At 36.9% G+C, this 21249-nt stretch overlaps 3 protein-coding genes across 3 annotated transcripts in view; 2 read left to right on the forward strand and 1 right to left on the reverse strand.

Annotated features, from left to right (window-relative positions):
• The first annotated feature begins 1076 nt into the window (after positions 1 to 1076).
• On the forward strand, positions 1077 to 11988 carry LOC107224046 (probable cytochrome P450 305a1). The gene is made up of 8 exons (XM_046733347.1): positions 1077 to 1233; positions 4998 to 5252; positions 5589 to 5826; positions 6144 to 6303; positions 6809 to 6920; positions 8253 to 8433; positions 9860 to 10116; positions 11597 to 11988. Exons 1-8 carry the CDS (start codon positions 1149 to 1151, stop codon positions 11806 to 11808), a joined length of 1500 nt encoding a protein of 499 aa, XP_046589303.1. The 5' UTR covers positions 1077 to 1148; the 3' UTR covers positions 11809 to 11988.
• A 657-nt stretch (positions 11989 to 12645) lies between these two features.
• On the reverse strand, positions 12646 to 21027 carry LOC107224051 (methyl farnesoate epoxidase). The gene is made up of 8 exons (XM_015663962.2): positions 20919 to 21027; positions 18334 to 18585; positions 16779 to 17067; positions 16043 to 16281; positions 15690 to 15901; positions 14751 to 14837; positions 14528 to 14669; positions 12646 to 13805 (listed from the first exon to the last, which is right to left on the reverse strand). Exons 1-8 carry the CDS (start codon positions 21004 to 21006, stop codon positions 13621 to 13623), a joined length of 1494 nt encoding a protein of 497 aa, XP_015519448.1. The 5' UTR covers positions 21007 to 21027; the 3' UTR covers positions 12646 to 13620.
• LOC107224047 (retinoid-inducible serine carboxypeptidase) overlaps positions 21022 to 21249 on the forward strand; it is a 53982-nt gene continuing 53754 nt past the window's right edge. The window contains exon 1 of the mRNA XM_046733355.1: positions 21022 to 21143. The gene's annotated coding sequence lies outside the window, so the exon portion shown is untranslated. The remainder of the gene's footprint in view (positions 21144 to 21249) is intronic.

The raw sequence follows: 21249 nt of genomic DNA on the forward strand, positions 1-21249 counted from the left end.
ACAACTGAATTGAGATTATTCTAATTCCAACTGCTTCATCGGTTTCTGTTGAAACCAAAACAAAAATCAAGTGCGATAAAAGAGATATTTGTTTTAATTTTGTACACTACACTCAATCGAGCCGTTGAACTTGCCCTCGACACTGTACATATAACATCCAATGTTTACTAACTCAAGTTCATTGGCATCAATTGAAGGGACGATAATTTATGAAAGTCATTGGAACTCATCGGTAGCCACATGAAGTGATCAGAATTCTTTGGAAAGCAGTAAAAGTCCTTGGCTGTTAGTAGTAGATAATATTTTTCGAAGGTAACTGAAGAGATAAGCTATTTTTATAATTAGTTCATACTTCTCGTATGAACGTTCATTCATTCTTGTCGTCATTTTAAATTATCCTCGCGCAAGGTTCAGCATAAACGTCGAACCGATCCGGCTCTAACTTTACGAGGGAGAAGTACTACGGTTATTCTCGTTTTCAAGTTACCATGATTATTAATTTGGAGATTTTCCTCAAGTATAGAAAAACTCGAAATATTTGTTGAAATATTTCAGGTCTTTCCAATCATCTATGAAGTTTCCGCGTCACGGCTTGATCGGTCAGAAAAGTGAGCATCGTAATTGAAACCAATCAGAAGGCCACTTTAGATCGCTGCTGATTAACTAATTTTCATGACACGGAATAACTCCCCCGATGTCAATTTTCTTCGCCTATCATAGAGCCTTAATAACGAATTAAATGTTGAAATTCCTTTCATCGCATAGCAACGAAATCACAATGTAAGGGCATACGGTAGATCCCTGTTTTCCGTTCAAGTCCAACAATTAATCTTCTTCGAATTCGCTTTCTGATTTCAACTCGCTTATGATTTTGACCAACACTTATTATTGCCTACCGCATGCGTTATGGAAGCTGAAAATCTATCGTGCTGTTTGATAGAAGAATTTCATTTGCATTCATCAATGTTGATCTCTAGTTTTTCAGTGCATACGTTCGTACCATGAGTTACATAATTGAGCTGGTCAAGTTCTACGTCAATGGCGAGGACTTACTAAACTGAGTGTACAGTCGACAGGAATATCTATTTGAATTTGTCACTCGAGCCGAAGACACTGCCGGCGTGTATGTCTCGTCAGTTCGCTCTGCAATGTCTACAAGTGTTCTTATTGTCATTATTATTCTACTCGGCGCTGTTAGTTTCTTTTTTCGAAAGAAAAAGAACTATCCACCAGGTAACTTTGAGCCTTTCTACTTTAATTTTTTTATTATCCCCTGGTGCATAAATTTACCCTGAATCAGAAGTAGAAATAATCGACGAACGCGGTGACGTGAAAATGAAAAGAAAATGAGAATAATAATTGACAGCGAATATTTGATTGAATTTCAAGAATACAATTCGCTTTTCCGGCATAATTTTTGACGAAATTCTTTACTATTATATGTGACTGGACGAAAATTTCGAGGAGTTTGTGAACACAATACGTGAAATTACTACCGTAGTAAATATCTGATTGCCGGAATCATTCAAATTCCTACAGCCAGAAATCACGTTTTCTTTTTGTACTGTAAAAGTAAAAATTGAGAATTTTTATTCAGTTCGTGAAGAGCAAACGCTGAGAGAAGCTAAGTATTCGTTAAGAGATCGTAAATGCATTATTCTCTAGCGAATCAAGGGGAATCCGCCTTTCTCAACGATGACCCTTTAAACGCCTCTCGTGTCAGAGAAGACACAACTTGATTAGTAATTATACAGCGTTTTTACGTTAGTTCGAGTAATATTATGTCCAAAATAAGCCAAAGTTACAGTCTTACTGTCTTCCTGCTTCACGTTTTATCACCCTTAAAAGTATTCGTAAAACGATGCGTTAGGAATAAGTTACTTGATCTCTTGAGAGATGCACTTGTAATTATTGCGGCGGTCTGTTTGCGTACAGACACAGTATTGGAACTGTTCCAAATATCGTTGGACGAATGCACGCGTTCAGTATCGGCTGTAGTGTTTCATCGAACCAGCGCCGTGATTCCCCAGAGGTTTTACAATACCTAGTAAGTTACGATACAAGTGCGCCAAGTACGTCATTTTTACACGAGTGTAGTTTCATGGCCGAGCGAAGCCAGGGAATAAAAACACGAGTGCAAGGATTACGTATTGTGTTTTATTCTGAGTCACCAGAATGGTGCTGATAAGCAATAACACTAAGAAAAATTTCATTTGTTACAGTAACTAGAAAAATTAAGTAAAACAGGTATCGTTAAAAAACTGTTTGAATATTGTTGGAATGACGAAAAACGAGGTACGCCTAACCATTTTGCGCTATTGTCGATCCTTTTTTGGTTATTGCAACGCAAAATCAGTTTGTGAGGTTTACTCTACTTTTTTAGCTAAACAAGCCTTTAACGTCAATTTATTGTCGCACAAGCATTAAATTTTCGCAACAGCTGCAAGAAAATCTAGCAACAGTGATCGTAATGAGAAAGAATAGTAACGGATACTAGACTTTCTGGTAACGGCTACAAAACTAATTTTCATTTTGTACTTTGAACTATGTTTTTCAATTGTGGTAAAAACTGAAATTAAGGACTGAGCGGTAACCGGAACTAAAAATTTCTCTCAGTGTGTACTTATAAATTTATACCCAAATTATAAGTCTCATGCTTACGAATTTGACTAAAAAGGGGGGTTCGATGGGTCTCAGGCAGATCGAAGAGCGGACCTTCCCAAGTACCAAGCTAACGACATTTCGTTCAAAAAGCCGTAGCTTCGAAGAAAATTTTCGGGAGATCCTCTTTCACTCTACATTTAAATACCTCTGATATTTGTAATGTATAACCTTCCGTCCCTATAAAAACATCGTCATGGCGATCTGGGCTGCAAAGTAGTTTTTCTTTTTTTTTAACTTGACGCCCTGGACCAACCCCATTCCAGGACGAAGGATCTAGACGCCGAAGACCACGAAGCGATACGGCTGATAAGGCTAGCTTCGGGTGTCTTAAACAGCTAAGTTCATGCGTCGAAGTTTCTTCCGTCTTAAAAAAGATATCTTCATGCGTTTTGACGAGATCTTTTTATAGATATAGAAAGATTGCTCGTGAAGAGTGATTGAAGATAAACATATACTTTCTACCTTGCATGGAACATTTTTATTCCAGTGATATTTCGGTGGGATTTTGGTATTCTTTTAATGTAATTACCGTGACAATACAGTGTAAAAAATTCTCAACTACACGATGAAATCTAAGTGTAACTTCGTTACAATTTTAGTGGAATGGAATCCGCCAGATATATATTTGCCAAATATCAGAGTCCGCATTTTACACGCAATTGCGAACAAAAACTCTCCGATACATTTTCATTTGACGGAAAAATAAAGAAATGATATGAATTCTACAAATTTACTATTGCGATTTCGTAGAATTTATGCCATTTCTTTATTTCTGCCTCTAACAATAAGGAAAATGCATTGAAGTGTTTTTTTTTATCATAATTGCATGTAGAATGGGGCCCTTGAGCCCTTTTTTGCGTTTGTTACACGTGGACTTCGATATTTGGAGATGTATAATTCAACGTTGAAATCGACCAGGGCATCTCCTGGCACAATGAGAAATAACAATAAAAATCAGCCAATCGCCACGCGCCTTAAAAAACCTACGCCAATGGTACGACTTATTGCTTATTCCTACTTCTCATTCCCTCTCATTCTGCCAGGGGCTTTAGTCTTCTATATAACTCATCGTTATAAGTATAATTATTCGTACTATTATCATACGAACCGACAATTATCTGTTCGGTTGGGGCTATCTTTTTTAAAATTCATGCATAATTTCCACACACTCGGAATATTATCCTATCACAATGTTCGACATTGGAGATATGGTAAAAATACGTACACCGTAGTTAATGTCACGTATACCATTTTAGATTGGCAGGCATTAAACAGTATTTAGTTCGAGTGAAAAATGTGTTGTTTTTTTGTAAAACATGCATAAAACATGCTAAAAAATCGTTTAAAAATATAAAATAATCGGTACGCATTTTGAATTTTGTTTCAAATAAACAATCGTATGGATTTTGCGATATCTCTTTTTCTTTCGTTATAGATACAAAGTTGAAGAGGCTTTGGAACAATTGTGTCATTTCTAATATTTTTCCAGTTAAATTATACTCAAAAAATAAATAAGGACTAATTCAAGTACTAGCTAATGCATTTTTTACAGAATTTTTCCATCTGAAAGTTAGCGAACGCTTTTTGAAAAGTTTATAAGCAAATTGATTCATTATCCGGGAATGCCAGAAATGCCATTTATATTCACATCCTGATCAATTTATTCCTACTTTATTGAATATTAATTATCAATGCACGTTGCCATGTTCGATAAAACGTGAGTTCATTATTCATTGAGCATTAATTGCATCACATATCTTGTCTTTCTGCTTAAATGCATGCAATAAACATTACGTTAGCTAATATATCATTATCGAACAATTCACGCATTATTAATACATCCATTTAAAAAAAAATTCTATTATTCTCAAGTAGGCAGCGTGTTGACCTTGAGCACGCGCTTCGAATTTCCTGTATCAGCTAACGCTTACCTGGAATGCCTGTTACTTTAGAGTAACATCTGACAATGTTTCTTTCAACGGCCTACCCCTATTTTAGCGTTAGCGGTGTTAGCTAATTATTGAAAGGCCCCTACAAAGTTACACTGTTAAGTAACATATAGCTATAAATGAAGGTTGAGGATCCCCTTGAAACGGTTTCAACTGATTCCGAACAACATCTTTGCGATTGGTTCATTACATTACTTACTTAATAATTCAATGATTCTTATATCACTGACACTGTAAATGGTCGTCGCAAGTAGTTTTACAGCGTCGCGTGCGAGTAAACATTTCACACGCACACTCGTGAAATTACATCTGAATTTACACTCCTAAGATGAACGAGTTTAATTCATTAGGGTGTGTTTTTGAGTAATGAAACCTCTTCAACAGGACCCTTACCATGGCCGATAGTTGGGAACTTACCACTGCTTCGAAGCTTGTCTCGCAAATTTGGTGGCCAAGATCACGCTTTGCTAGAACTTTCTTGCAAATATGGTAGCGACTTGGTTGCACTTCGTGTCGGATCCAACGACCTCATTGCGGTTTCGGGACAGGAAGCTATTCAGCAAGTTCTACACAACGAGGAGTACGATGGACGACCATGGAACGAATTCATTAATCTACGAAACTTTGGCCATAAAAATGGTGAATCAAATGCACGTACCATACATATGTGTGTTGAGTTAAGAGCCGGAGGCGACAACTTGCTGCGGAAAATTATGGGGTAGCAAGAATTTTCAAACGGCTTTCATCCTTATCGGTGATTAAACACTCTGATCGTCAAGTTTTCGTTTTTTCAACAAGCACTTGGCTATTTTTTCGTTACATCTGTACTTATGTGTAAAGTACTCGGTTTCTTTGTACGATTGATATGTCCTTCTTATGTCTGCTGAGAGTAGCATTATGAATTTCAATGCAACCATAATGACTCTCGTGCATTAAAATGAGGAAATTTAAATTCGTCTTTGCTTCATTTTTAAGGAATAACATTCAATGATGGGCCGAATTGGCGAGAAATGCGCGCATGGCTCGTAAAAAATTTGCGAGTACTGGGTCTAGGCCGGCGTCAAATGTTAGACTTGATGACACAGGAGCTGAATGACATACTGGAAAAGATTAAAGACGGTGGTGTACGCAACCTCAGCAAAATCACAGCGCCAGCGGTGATAAATGTCTTGTGGACTCTCACTACAGGAAAAAAAATTGACGATACTCAGAGGTGCGTCTCTTTTCGAATTAATTTTATCCAAACTATTTCCTGACTGAGGGGAAAAGCATAAGCTACGATAGAGAACTGAATAGATCCAAATTATTCTCCCGAAACTTGAATTTTCACTGTTTCACCGCTTCATAAACATGCCATAATTCGAACAAATTTTTATCAGTTTAATAATTTCGAAATTAATTATGACGGGCCTGCACAGTATAATTAAAAACAACGGGGTTTCGCCTGGTTACGTCACTGCTTGTAGAACGTATTCTTATGAATTGATTGGGTCTCTGGAATTATTGTAAACCGTGTTACTTGTGCCGTAGAATGCTGTACTTCATAGATCTGATGGAGCGACGTTCCCAAGCCTTCGACATGACTGGTGGTATTTTATCTGCTTTGCCCTGGATCAAGTACATAGCCCCTGAAAAATCCGGATACAACCTGCTTACCCAAGTCAACACGGAGTTCAAGAGATTTTTCATGGTTTACTATTGTTTCATGATATTATTTTCATAATCTTTAGTACAGTGAGACTTCCCAAAACAATATTAACGTCTAAATTGTGTTTATGAAGATTTTTAGACTGTCCGTTGTAAAGAGGTATCCGTTGTTGGGAGGTCTCCGCACTGAGAAAAATTTCATTTGTTATCGTATCTGGAAAAATTTCTCTCAGTGCATGAAGAAAAGTTTCGTTGTATGACGTTTCTCCGTTCCTATGACACATTGCCCTTACATTTTTATGCTTACAACTCTACTGTAAAACTGTTCCAAAGCATTTGAGAAATCCAGGCGTTATAAATGTCAACTTTGATTTAGTGACTCTAGTTTTAATACGACCTCAAAATGAAATGTTATTTATATAACGGGAAAATTAGATTCGAGACGTATTTCTCGAGGCATAGACCGTTTATCACTTAATGAATTCATGCAACCCTTAACCAGACGTGTAAATCTCTGATAACTATCGACGTTTAATTTTTTTTTCCAGGAAACAATTGAGGAGCATAAGAAAAATTACACTGGAAAGGAGCAAGATGACTTGATAAACGTGTTCTTCAAAGAAATGTATTCAGAAGCAAATTCCGACGGACTTTTTAACGGCAAGTAGCTACGTAGTATCAAATAACCCAAGTTGTTTGATTGATTTCCTCAAGATTGTATAAATATAACGAAAGGTTCTTAAAGCGGTTTTGTGAAGCTTAACCTTTCACTTTTGTGAATTGAATGCAAATTTTCTATATAGATAAATACATCTGTATAAACGGTTCCAAGAATTATTCGAACACATCGCTTGACCAACTTGAGAATATACTTGCTGCAAAAGATTCATTTACCATTATCAGCTCATTGTTGAATATGTTTTATAGAAAGAAAAACTTTCCACAGACAAGTCCGTGTAGCAAAGAAATCGCTCATTTTGTCAGTCCACTGCAGAGCTCGGGTTAGGTAAAGATAAATACAATCACAAAATAAAATCAAAAATTATTTCAAACAAAGTCGTTATGCATAAATTAAAAAAGTTGAAAATAATTTCTTTTTTTCTGACGAATTTTAATCAATCGAATCATTTTAAAAAATCGAAAAAGCTTGGGAATTTCTTCACTTAGTCCAATTGCCTGTTTTAGTGATCTCGATATTGAATGATGTCGAATATGGACAGAAAATTTCATACAATTATTGTTATTGCGACAAATGTACAAACCTTTCGACTGAAATGTCAGAAATATTGACATGATTTAGGCTCTTGTTTGTTTACTGTTTTTATGGTTTTTTTTTCATCACGCTGATATGACAAAACAAAGTGTACCAAACTTTAGGCAGATTGTTACTCAGTACCGTATTTTAGGTTGCAAACTTCGAGGCGTTATTACATTCATATCGGTCTCTTAAGAAAAAACAGTATACGCAAAAGAAGCTTTCATCTTCCAACTATAATAAATATATTAACGTTAAAATAGAAGCTTGTTGCAAAGCGAATAATCTGTTGATGTAACATCGCAAACATTCTTAACTTTGTTATAACCTTGCGAAAATCGTTTGGTTATTCGCTCATTCACTAAGATGAAATATAGAGAATACTCGGTATCGCGTAAATTATCCATTTGTTTACAAAGCTGAAATTTTTCAGAGTTTGAATCACTATCGTATTATTTATTTAGATTATGATTTCGTAAACGAAAGATTCTGTTTGAAAATTGTTGCCGTGTTTTTAAAAGTACGTTGTATATGCTAAACACTATAAATCGGAGTGCAAAATTTACAACCTGATTGATGTGCCGAAATTCAGCGAGTTTCTTACATTGCATGAAAACCCTTCGCCCGAAAATGTGTAATTAATCGATGACAAAAAAAATTGTCATCTTTGATAAATAAGACTTTTCTTTTTCCCGTAACTCGACATGCCTCACTGATGTTACGTGAATTTGTAACAGAAAATGAATTGCTGATCATAATGATGGATCTCTTCATCGCCGGGATAACCACTACTAGAACGACATTGAATTTCCTATTTCTGAACATGATAGTAAACCAGGATGTTCAAGAACGGCTACACCAAGAGTTGGACAAGGTGGTTGGTTTCGGTAGATCTCCGGACCTCAACGACAGAAAGAGGTAACGTTAAAAGTACCAAAAACCTGATGAACCAAAGGTTCAAAAGTTTCGACTCAGTTAATCAAGTTGAATTCAAGGAGACGTACAATAATACGAATAGACGGCGGGGAAAGTGGATGAATTTTGGGAATTTGTGCCTCGATAAGAGTATTGTGTAGATCGGGCTTAGTGTGCACATTTTTTCGAAAAATTCAATTGATAGTAAGCATTGGTATTGACAATAGTGTAAATTTATGAGGAAGAATCAAATTTAAACTTCAACTGGCTACTTTGCTAAAAAAAAAGACGTTATTATCACTGGCAACGCTTCCTATTACCTGATTCTAATGAAAAAATATTTCAACAAAGCTCGATGTTCGTACTTTTGAATGAAACAAACCATGATGTAAACGAATAATTCGATGCTAACGTGTAAATGTTTACAATTTACCCACTATTTCAGCCGTCTAAACTCACGTATAATTTTTTTTATTGCCAGCAATGTATCGTTCCCTCAATTTTGATGGATAACGGTGAATTTTGTTCGTGAAAGAATTCTCTAAAAGTCGTCTGCACTCTTAGAAAAAAAGGTAAAGGGTTCAAAATTGATAGTCAATTTGACGTTGTTTATAGTCGTGTAAATCACAATACTAGTATCGGTCATATTTTTACAATATTTTCACAATTAGCAAGAAAAATAATTTAAAAAGAGGGTTAAAATTACCATACATGTAGTTTTGCACGGAGCTATCCACGAATAGTAAAATGACCCAAGGTCATCGGGTCAACTGTACCACCATCATAGTTTGAGAAACTATAAATATAATTCCACTAACCATATTTTTATAGCTGTATTACGAATTCGGCACAGGTGGTCACAATCGTTGGTTTGCGAGTTCTTTTGAATTGAATATTGATTGGAAGATGGATATCTCTACTACACGAACGTAGGAATTGCCTATAATAATATTATGGCAATCCGTACTATAAAACCACAATTATTTTTAACAACAAAATATAGTAGTCGTCTCCAGTTACCCTGTATTACAGTTAAAATGTGGTGAATTCGATTACGTTTTTTCAAAAGTATCAAGCGAATTTCATCCTTCGGCACCGAAATCAACTACAAAGTCGTTGAATGCAGATCATTATGCAGAAATTTTTCAGAGATAAATTTTATTGTAAACGGTAAAATAATATTGTGATCATTCCAAAGTTACAAACATCAAAAGTTCCTCGATTTGAATTTATGGATTTTGACTCTTTTCCGTACTGAGAATGCATTCTTCCGAAAAAATTGAGCTCAATCGACTTGAATTTCAACCTCTTTCATTTATGTTTTACCGAGTTTTCGCCTGTATTGTGCCGCGCTGATGAGAAAATTCATAAAGCTCAGCAGCTTTAAATTGTAAAAGAGAAAAATTCATGCTGTGATAATTGTGCACAGATTGCCATACACGGAGGCTGTCCTGACGGAGTCGCAAAGGATGTGTTTGGTCACACCTTTAATAGGGCCACGCCGCGTTCTTCGAGAAACTAAACTTTCGGGCTACACGATACCGCAAGAATCAACGATGATTCTGAACCTCACGAGCATACACATGAATCCGGAATATTATTCTGAACCGGATATCTTCAAACCGGAGAGATTCTTACAGAACGGTGTTTACGTCCCAGACAAGAATCTCATCCTCTTCGGTGAAGGTGAGCTTTTGCATATTTATATATATTTATATACGTATATACGCTTAAGGATGAGTAGACTAGGCTAGACTGTCTGAATCATAAGCTAGGAAAGTAGGAAAAAAAAAAAAGGATTTTAAATAGTTTCCCACAACGTTATTTGCATCATTCACAGTGAACACGAATGAAACAGCATTACGACTAGAATGTGTGACAAAATCGATTCTTTACAAATTCGAGTAAAACAAGCTAAGATTATATCAACAACTTTGGAAAAGGTTTTACACGTAATTAGAACGTTCAATACTATTAAACTCCGATATTTTTCATACGATTCTAATGTTTTTCGGTTCTGTTTCTGCTCAATAACCAGATCTTCACAAAATCCGAAAACTTGTAAGATATTTTCTGTTGTGGTATAGCTGGAACACGCGAATGTAATTTATTTTACATTGTACCATATTCGCAAAAAACTATTTACATCCATTATAGAGATAAGTATTTGTAAAAGACTTTTCAAACGACTCTGGAGATATCTATGCCGAAAAAAGTAAGCCCAAAATCATTAGAATTGGATGAAAAAACCAGCCGGGTTCAATCACCTTGATCATTCCAATTATAAAATCTTATCACTGACATCTCAGCTTACGTTTTATTCGAATTTCCTCAGATTCATTTCTATCGCATAAAAATGACATTGACGATAGTTTCGTTCGTATTAACTATCAACGGTGCAAAAAACCTCAAGCCAAGATTTTTCGAACGGTTTCTTCTCTTCTATCCTTTGATTAATTCTTGACATACAACCGAGATTACTTTCGACCGGTTAAACTTTTCTCTAATTATTACTGCGAGTCCGTCAATCCTCGATTTCTGATCGGTTATCGCCTGCGGCTGATTCGAGCCGTACGTACGTACGCATATTACACACGGTACGTTATACAGCTGCGAGATTAGTGAGTCTTAGAAAATTAGGCGATCAGTTATTCTGTTACCGCCAAGGGCAAGACGCCATTGACAGTGTCGTTGACTGCCACGGATATATATATGGTATGTATAATAAATAGACTTTTATGTCCGGCGTCACTAGGTGTTAAGGTGATATTCCTACGCGTCTGTGTTAAAAATGAAAGTTTAGCATAACGCGATATTTATACGCAAGTTACTTGACCCCTTGCCGCTTCAACTTTCAATCCAACCTATTCTTTTTTCCAAAACTATATTGCCGATTTTTTTTTGTCCCTTGTTTTCTCGCCGATTTCAATCGATTCTTTTGTTTACTGGCTTGTTTGTTTGTTCGTTTTTTATTTTATTTTATTTGATTTTTTTTTTTTTTTTGTTTACCTTTCGTTCGTACTCGTTCTTCTCTTTCACCGAAGCAAGTGATCGGTATTTCTTGTTTTCTTTTTTCCGTCGCAAATTTTTTTTTTTTTTGTTTCTTCTCTTAATTTCCTTCCACTCCGCAAAGTGAATGTTATTACGTCCCGGGCTTAATCGACAGGAAAACGACGCTGTCCGGGCGAAATCCTGGCGAGATGTGCCATCTTCCTACTCTTCAGCGGCGTAATGCAGCGGTACCGTTTACTTCCGGATCCTGGAGAAGAGCCCCCAACGCTGGTCTGTTTACCAGGTCTCACAATTTCGCCGAAACCGTACGATGCTCTCCTCATTCCGAGACAAGCGGCTCCTTCGTCTGTCGATCTACCAAATTGACCTGAAAGTTCGATGGCCAGAAAGTTAAATTCGAACCATCGGCTCCTGTATTCTTTAGGAATTTACGCGAGGTCTGTATGAAGTTATATGTTCAACAGTTTGTCGACCTACAACGTTTGTATCGATTTATGCATTATGTATACGATATACGATAATATACGAGGGATTTCTTACGGTGAATCTGCAGTTTAATAAATTTTCAATAATTCGCCGTGTGTAAAACATAATCATCTTGTCGGAAACAAATTTATAGCCATTTCGACAAATTTCTTAGATATCTTCTTCGTATAACAGGTTTTTATAGAATTATTATTCAAGATCTTCTTCTTTTAACTCTTGAGAAATTCTATTGCTGTAAATCGAACGGCGAGAATTTCATACTGTTTCCAGTGCTTTTATCGACAGATTTTTATCCCTCGAAAATTTCTCTCAATTTTTGAAACGTTTTTAAAATTATTCAGAACGTAACGGACCTGGCTGGAAAGTGTCCTGAAAAATGTTACGAAAACATTTGTGATAACGTATTTTAGATAGGGAACGAAATTCTGTCGTGGCTTTTACGTTGAATAGGAGAATGAGCAACACTTGCACATACTTTCAAGAATCTTATACCTGCGCGGTATATCCAGTTTCGCGGTTCTCCGAGCAAACGGTTTCAAGCTCATCGTACAGCTACATCTTGACTCGCTGACTTGGTAAGCAAATTTCGCAAAGCGCTTTCGCTCACTTATGTATACTGTGACTACTATAAGACATACATCGAGGATACTTAACACACAGCAAGTTACGGGAATGATTTATAAACGTGTAAGTATGAGAGAAAATTATATTGACAACTTTATTCGCGGGCCGGGTTTCATAAATTTCACACTTTCGTGTCAAGAATGCAGTGATACATGCGTTTTATCAAATTTTCAATTATATATTGGATACGTGTACCTGATTTAAACAACACATTTTACGTCTGGCTTATTAAGCAATACGTCGGCAAGATCGGTCTTGCTATTAATCGATTAATCGGGTGTGCAGATTAACCGATAAATCCATTAATCGGAAATGCCGATCATTTGTCTACTTTCAATGTCTAGACCAATGAATTTTATCTCAAATTATTACAGTGATTAGAGGCTAATAAATCGAACGATTATTTGGATGATCCAAGTATTGAAAATACCGATCATTTTATTGATTGAACGTATGATATACAAATTAGTCTTCTTTTTTTTTTTTTTTTGAAAATCGAACAATCGAAAATGTAACCGACTGACGATTAACGTTTCAGCTCTCATTTAAAGGACCATGCAGACTTAACGAAGTAGTAATGTATGATAATAATAACTCTGTGTTGTTCAGCTCCGTTTACATTGTAGTTGAACGCTCGCATTATCAACACTCTATCTGCGCACAACGGAATCAAACGGATGTAAATTTCGCGCGAGTAAGGAAGGTGCCACTGAAAAGAAAAATTCGTTTGTTACAGTTGCGAGAAAATTTTTGTCTAAATATTTTTGGAATTAAAAGAGAACGTGCTGCAAGTAATAATTTAGTGTTATTATGATTCTTAACGTTACGTTTTCAGATTGTTTCAACGTTGAATCTGTCTGCAGAACGGTTACAGCAAAATATAATACGAGTTACCATAATCGAGAAGAATGGAAACACAGATTGAATTTTCCGTTTATAGCTACAAAACTCAGTTTCACTTTGTATACAGAAACATATTTTTCGGTTATGATAAAAAAAAAAATGGAAATAGCTGAAGATATTATTGTAGAAAACACCATGAGAAACTTTTCTCAGTGTGGTTATTTTTCAACCGTTTCGGTGGGACAACACCAGGTAAAACGGTTTCGGCGAAATGGTGAATCCGTCGTTGCCATTCGGGTTTGGAGGTCCGTGCTTTTCCGATATATTGATGTCGAAGTAGTGCAGAACGTAGGCGAGATACAGAAACAAACTATTTCGCGCCAACACTTCTCCCAAGCAGCGTCTTTTTCCTACAATGAAACACAAAGTTGGATGAAAATGAGAATAGTAGTTCAAAAGTTATCAAGTTAGTCGTGCTAAATTCGTTAGAAAATCGCAAATTCAAACAGTAAAAACAAACGACCAAGGATATCGAGCTTTCTCAAAAATCTAGACTTTTGTTAATTTTAAACGAACATAGAAAATACTAGAATTACAAACAAAAGCCTAGACATCGATAGTCCGTTTAAAATCACTTAAAATGGCTAAAAACGTAGTTCGACTTCGCTCTTCGAAAAACATTTTTTACATCGCGTTAGTATCGTAAAATTAAAAATTCTACGATCAATATCTTTCAAAGAGATTAGTTCGTTAAACGAAATTTTCTGTACCAAATCCACGCGTTACGTTCGATTACAACAAGCTACTCTGGCTGATTAATTTACACCGCCAAGTACGTTTTGTACAAATCGTCAAAGAGCCGATTATTCCGAGACATGGGAATTCGGAATGATGAGAAAGCTAGAGGACCGCGTCCACCTTATGCAACGAACTTCGGTACCTAAGAACATGAGTTTTCCATCCGCAACTTTAGCCCAATTAAAAGAGCGCTTGTAAGTCGTATTTATACACGCTCGTTAACTTCACGTTTCCGGTGAAAAATTTCATGCCACAATTGTAACGCGACCCAAGCCTGCGTCCGAGTAGCCATAACCGTATTTCGAGAAATTACAACGGTCAAATGTAAATTTACCAAGTCCGAACGGGATGGAGAAATCGTCCGGCATAAATACTCCATTTGCGTTCAGGAATCGTTGCGGACGAAATACTTCCGGATCTTTCCAATGTAGCCTCTCGTGGTGCACGCTGTAATAATTCACCAGCACCACGGTGTCCTGAAACGAATCGAAATGTCAGAATCAAGGAACGCGGCTCGCACCGCGCATTGCAATTGACCGTTTATCGTACCCGCGTACCTTCGGAATGCGATATCCGTTCAGGCAGACGTCTTTTACTGTCCTGTGGGGAACACCCAGAGGCGCTATGAAGACGGATCTCTGCACCTGGGCAATCAAGAAGTGGAAAATCAGAAGTCAAATTAGACTTTGGTGAAAATTTTGTGCAAAATTTCGTAAAATCCGACAAACTTTAGCAATTCTAGATTATTATATATACAATTGAACCGATTCTTATTCAATTTAAAATAATATCTACAACTTTATCATTCCGTATTTGACATAATGAAAACGGTTTTTACTATTCGACAACACGATTTCTTAACTATTGTATTTTCATTATTGTACGTAGTTATTATTTATATTTTGTGTTTATCCTTTAAAAAACACTTTTTTTTTATAGAGAACGTAGTGATATACGAAAAAGCTGATTTTTTTCGTTTTGGGAAATGAAAGAAAACTTTCAACATGTTGAACCTCATATTGAACGATGGGCTTCGAAAAAGATGTTTCGTTAGAATAAATAACGTTTCTTTCTGAGCTGGGAACACTCGAAGAGAAAATTAGAGAATATCGGATTGCAGAGTTATATTCAAAAGACTTCTATTCGAATTTCTTGAATTCACTGTTCGATTCTCGTTTTTGCGTAATGCTCCGAACATTATTTGCAAATGTTATTCGTTTTTCAATATCTTCTTCGTATTCTTGTCGAATATGCTCACGAATTTTAGCCAATTTTGAGATCGACGCGTTTGCAAAATATGAGAAATCACAGAAAATGCCAGATGACTCGGAACATTGTAAGGAAAGTTATAAGTTGAAAAATGAATGTTAAAATACTTCTTATTCTTATAAAATTCGGTAAAAAAAATCGTCGGATACGTAATTTGGTAATTCGGTGGAAGATTGACGAACAAAATGTTCGTCGCGTGTGTTTCTCGGAAGCAAAAAAGTCCTCACTTCGGCTAAAAATGCTTCCATTTCAGGTAGAGACGAACGATCCTCAGTATTCGGTGGTCTGTCTCTACCGACGACCTTCGACAGTTCCATCTGAAGTTTTTCCAGCCATTCGGGATTCAGGACGAGATATATTAGCATCGTAGAAAGCGTGTTGCTAGTCGTCTCGGATCCAGCGAGAAAGAGATCCAAGCATAAGACAAGAAGCTCCTCATCTGAATAAACGAGTCTGCGATATTCTCTACGCATGTTAGGTACGTATAAGATTATACATATGTATAAGCAGTAACGTTACGAGCATGCACATAGAGCGAATAGAAATCAAAAGTCAGCCGGGTAACGCTACATCGACTTACGATTGAACTGATCGTGAGAGTCACTCGACTCGTTCCGTGAGATTTCCATCAGAAAGGCGTCTATTAAGTCGCGTGGCTCATCTGCCGGAAGACTCGAGACGTGCTCGTTAATTTCCTCCGCCAGAAAAGACCACAGTTTCCGCAGTATCGTCATCAACGATTTGTAGCCAGAAAGTTCGGGGCAAATGAAACGCAGGAACGGAAGTTGACAGAGAATCCCACCGGAGGTATCTATCAATCTACGATCAAACACTCATCTTAGCGGGATTCGGTCACGAAGGTTTCATCGAACAGCGGTTTGACTGCGAATCGGATTCCAATATTGACACGGTTAGAAAAGACTTCGCAGGTTTCAAAAAATTTCAAAGGATTTCAAGCGGATCTTACGGGACTTGAAGAATTCAATGTGATTTCAAGATTTTAGAGATTTTAGGTAATTTTACGTCATTGCACAGAATTTTACATGATTCTAAAGGATTTCGAAGCAATTTTAAAATATTCCAGAGATTTCTGATAATTGCACAGGTTTTCATAAGACTTCAAAGTATTTCCAAAGATTTTGTAACATACTTTCTGAACAAAATCCGACTGAATCTACTTCAACTTGACCTTTGAAACTTTCGTCTCGTAATGTTTTTGTCCGCACAGCATTTTGACTGGAACGGAATTTCAGATCCATGCTGAGCAATAATTTTTCCTCTTATCTCTGGAATCTCGAGTAATAAATTATTGGCACCTGAAAGCGTCGTGAGTGACTTGCAGGATCTCCGTTAACCTCTGGTCACTGTAATCGAAACGTCTGCCGGCGAACATCAACCAGAGTGAATTTATCACGGCAACATCGAAGGCGCCGTGCATTGGCACGGGACCTCGCAGACTCTGATTGTGCAAAAATTTGACCAGATTTTCGGCCTCCGTGACGATTTGGTTCTGCATTTTTCGGTGGCCGAATCCGAATGAGCGCAAGTGACGAAGCGAGAATCGGCGATGCTGAGACCACTTGATCCCGTCGGTGAACAAAACTCCTGAGCAATGTTTAATTTTCATTGGCGTTAAGGATGAATGGACGTAACGCCTGAATGAGAATTTGGGAAGAAAGAATAAACCGTTTGAAAAATCTGCAGCAATGTCATTTGTGCGAATGATGCTAAACAGCAATGGAACAACATCTCTATATGTTGTAATAGAAATGAATATGAGCAACCCGAATAACGGAAGCTGATATATCAGTCAGATTCTGTATTTAGAACGTCAAATTTTTTTACTAGCATCTCATTTCCAAAATGGATTAAAATTTATTTTAATTAGCGCGGTAATAAACATGTGCGTCAAAAATTAAATTTGCATATTATCTGTAGCAAGGGGTGTTCCACTTAATGGATCAGGGTGGCAATATCGTTCAAAATCATTTTGTAATATCCGAAACCATACTGGAATTAGTAATATTAAAATAAAATTCCGCGTTAGTAATCATTGGTAATCGTGAGAAATGATTCAGGGTTAGAGAAATCTCTTTTTAATGTTGAGGAATCGTATGAAATTTTAAAAATTGTGAGAAATCATCCTCTCGTAATCACTCTATAAAATGTAAGTAATCATGAAATATGTAACCACGGTGTAGAGTTTTGCTCCAGTGAAGCACCCCTTGATCCGTAGTATGATGAAAGATTTCTTAAACCTTATCAGGCAGTTTGTGGTGATTTGGTCAGCAAGTAAATGAGCCCCAAGACGTTGGAACGAGATAAAAAATATCGGAGTTTAATCATTTTAAACATTCCGATCAAAAAGCTCTTCGTCAAATCGTTGATATCTCATTGTCAGTTACAGCATTGCACGGTAGGGATATTATTTCATTCGTTTTCACCACCAATAAATTCGCATAAAACATTGCTGGAGATTTTATAAACAATTTTTTCTCTTTTCCCAACTTTTTATTCAGAGTTCCACGTCAATCATACACGTATAGGCAAAGAATACGGAAGTATGTCTAGAAGTTCGTTGGTATCGTTGCCGCTGATGCTGACAGTTTAGAGTAATTTAACATTCAAGGGCTTCTTGCGAAGCCTAAAACCGAAATTCATCTGCCCTAAATTTTATTTTCCACGGTACACTGAGAGAAATTGTAAGTGTAGTAAGTAAGAACGGGTTTGAAACAGGAAATGAATGATTAAAACACCCAGTGCCGAATTGTGTTCCGGCCATAATTAGCAATTGTAAACCAATTTACGGCTAACTGGAGGACTTCTTGCGTGTTTAGATCGCCACGCAGTGGACCATAGATATGTACGTACCTCTCCTTTCTCCAAAGGCACGCACTCTGAAGAAGAAACCATCCGGACGGCCGTTAAACTCTTCCTGTGTGAGAACCTTCCTGATTAGCTCGTGCGTACTGACTATAACAATGCGCTGTTTTCCGAGCTTGATGCCGAGCACCGAACCGTATTTTTCAGCGAGATCTCTCATCGCCAAATGCACGTAGCCGTACTTCGATCGGAGACGGTAAAAGCGTGGAAAACATCCCACGAACGGCAGCCATCTTGGTCCTGGGGTCATTGTGAAAGTTGTTACACATTATGTTTCATGCATCTCTCGCAGTGATTACACGGCTTTACCTATGCGTACGACTAGACTTTTAGATTATCCCCGTTTTTGCTTTTCTAGGAAATAATGAATATTTTATTCAAAGGACATGGTCGAGTAGGCATGCCAAAAGTTCCCTTCCTCGAAACGGACTCTGTTGGTAAATCACTGACCCGTACCAAATTTTAGCCTTCTAACTCCATTTTGCTCGACGTTATCGCCAAAAACGTGATTTTCAGTTTTTTCACGATAACTCCGCTGTTTCTGCTCAGAAAATTCGGGAAAAAATCACAGGTCCAACAGACGTATGTGCATATATTGAAGATTTTTTTCAGATTTTTCGGTAGCAGCCTTGATCTCATACAATTTTTTTTTTTGCACTATGAACATCTGCTTGCGTGTGATTTTCTGTAATTGTTTCAGATTTTTACAAGTGCTGCGTCATTGTGGAGAGAATTCAAAAACTGATATTTTTCACTATTTTATGGGCATGACTTCAAGATAAGCGCGTAGCCGGATAAACCAGTGAAAAGTGTTCTTTCACCAAACGATTCGCGAACTACATTTCGTTCCGAAGCAAGTGAAGTACATGTATTTTGATCACCTCCCCCTTTGAGAATTTTTTCTTACTCTGGTGAGAATGATTTCTTCGTCAAACTACGAAAAATTGTCAGTCGTGGAAAATCATAGAAAGTAGTAGCAAATCGTGAAGAAACTTGAGAGATTGCAGATAATCGTGAAAAATTATAGTATTTTTCATAGAAGATTACAAATTTTGACGAAAAATTATGAAAATTCCATATTGGAAGTAGATTTAATTTATTATTTATTCTATCGTATATTCTTTATGATTAGTTATGATAAAAAAAAAATCGCAGCGTAGGTTCGTCTACATAGTTTTGAATGAAACAAACCCCAATTTAATCGAATAATTGATTGTCGATAGATATAAATTCCCAAAATTCACCAACTTTTTCAACAATCTGCTCGAGCATGCCTGTTTAATGGTCTGGCCAGGTTTTAGATAAAGATTTAGTACGATAAACCAACGTTCCTTCGAATTATTATGTATCGTAAACCGTGTTTTTGGCTCGAGTTGTTCTTTTATCGTTACAAAGGCGTGACGTATGAACGAGTAACTTTGGACACCTCATTCATATTTCTGATAAACTTGACCCTGAATTTTGATTTCACGATGTAACAAAAGCCACGGTTAAATTTTACAGTGCCACGCCGCGGCTTTATCTGGATCTCCTCTCAAGTATGTCGCCATTGTTTTCTTAGTTCATGAAAAACTATTCCTTATTCATACCTAAACACATTCGCAAATTAAATTACAAGTTTCCGCGGTTGATATAAATCAGTAATGTCCGCTTAAATATAACCTGGTCGTGATTACGCATTATACAAAAACTCCACGGTAAATACAATTTACTATCTGACATTTTTCACTCGCAAAGTGATGAAATAATTTATCAAACAATAGCTCGTAAATCGTGTAAGTTTAATTTAAATGCAACTTGTATTTTGTCTAATAGAAATCCTAGTCTATCTAAAGTTTTGGGTTTTAAGGGAGTGCCCTGGTCGATTTCGACGTTGAAGTTTTTATCTCCAATATTAACGTCCATGTATTTAAAACGCGAAAAAGGGTTTAACACTCCTATTCTATACGAAATTCTGAACAAAAACATTCCCACACGCTTTCATTTGGCAAAGAAGTAAAGAAATGGCACGGATTTTACGAAATCGTAATAGTAAATTCGTAGAATTCATGCCGTTTGTTTATCTCTCCGTCAAATGAAAATCAATGGTGTATAAAATGAGGCTGATAAGCTCGTTTTCGCGTTTGAGGTACGTGGACTTTGATTTTTAAAGATATATACATCGACGTTGAAATCGACCTGAGCACCCCCTTGAAGATAAAATTCCGAATGCCCGTATGAATATCTAGAGTTTAGTCCCAGAGGATAATTACATGGTTTTCCAGACGATTTGCAGACATTTAAAATTGAGGTAAAATCTACACATTTTTCAATCAAACTATTCACTCACTAAAAGAATTTTGTAAAATGCTGAATTTGAGGAAACGATGACTTTCGGTAAACATCACAAGTTATACTAATTGGAATTTATTATCCCCGTTGTAAAAATTTGTATCACTTTTCACTGCGTTCAAACTTTAAGAACACTGGTAGAAATCTACGCTGTATCATTTTTGCGGATAAATTTCATCGGTATGACTAAGAATGCTTGCGTGGATACGCGGTTTTAGTATAATTTAAATATCGCACAATACCTGGTGGGAAATTGGCTGGCTTTACGGAGTCGTAAACACAAAATAGAACGAAGGCACAAACTGCGAGTAATATTGCAGCGGGAAACATCTTCGGAAGCGGACCAGAGACTCAATATCGAACGAATGCGGCGGCAGCATCCAGCTAACATCCGAGAAGAAGACCGGAGTACCGGAGCTGATTCTATCGGAGTGTGACACCATGCCCTCCAAACTGGAATCTTTTATGTGAGGCCCCATCGTACAAAGTCTTTTATTTTAAGCCTTTTTTTCAAGCCTCGTACGACCGGGCGACGAGATTTTTCGTGGTCGTTTTCGGTATTCCTTCAGGGTC

Source organism: Neodiprion lecontei, chromosome 3, assembly GCF_021901455.1.
Source record: "Neodiprion lecontei isolate iyNeoLeco1 chromosome 3, iyNeoLeco1.1, whole genome shotgun sequence".
In the NCBI taxonomy this organism is placed as follows: Eukaryota; Metazoa; Arthropoda; class Insecta; order Hymenoptera; family Diprionidae; genus Neodiprion; species Neodiprion lecontei.

Coding starts and splice junctions, on each gene's coding strand:
- LOC107224046 (XM_046733347.1), top strand. CDS start 1,149: ATGTCTACAAGTGTTCTTATTGTCATTATTATTCTACTCGGCGCTGTT. Junction 1,234..4,997: donor GAAAAAGAACTATCCACCAG/GTAACTTTGAGC, acceptor CCTCTTCAACAG/GACCCTTACCATGGCCGATA. Junction 5,827..6,143: donor AAAATTGACGATACTCAGAG/GTGCGTCTCTTT, acceptor CTTGTGCCGTAG/AATGCTGTACTTCATAGATC.
- LOC107224051 (XM_015663962.2), bottom strand. CDS start 21,006: ATGTTTCCCGCTGCAATATTACTCGCAGTTTGTGCCTTCGTTCTATTT. Junction 17,068..18,333: donor TGCCTTTGGAGAAAGGAGAG/GTACGTACATAT, acceptor AACATTGCTCAG/GAGTTTTGTTCACCGACGGG. Junction 16,282..16,778: donor GTCACTCACGACGCTTTCAG/GTGCCAATAATT, acceptor GTTTGATCGTAG/ATTGATAGATACCTCCGGTG.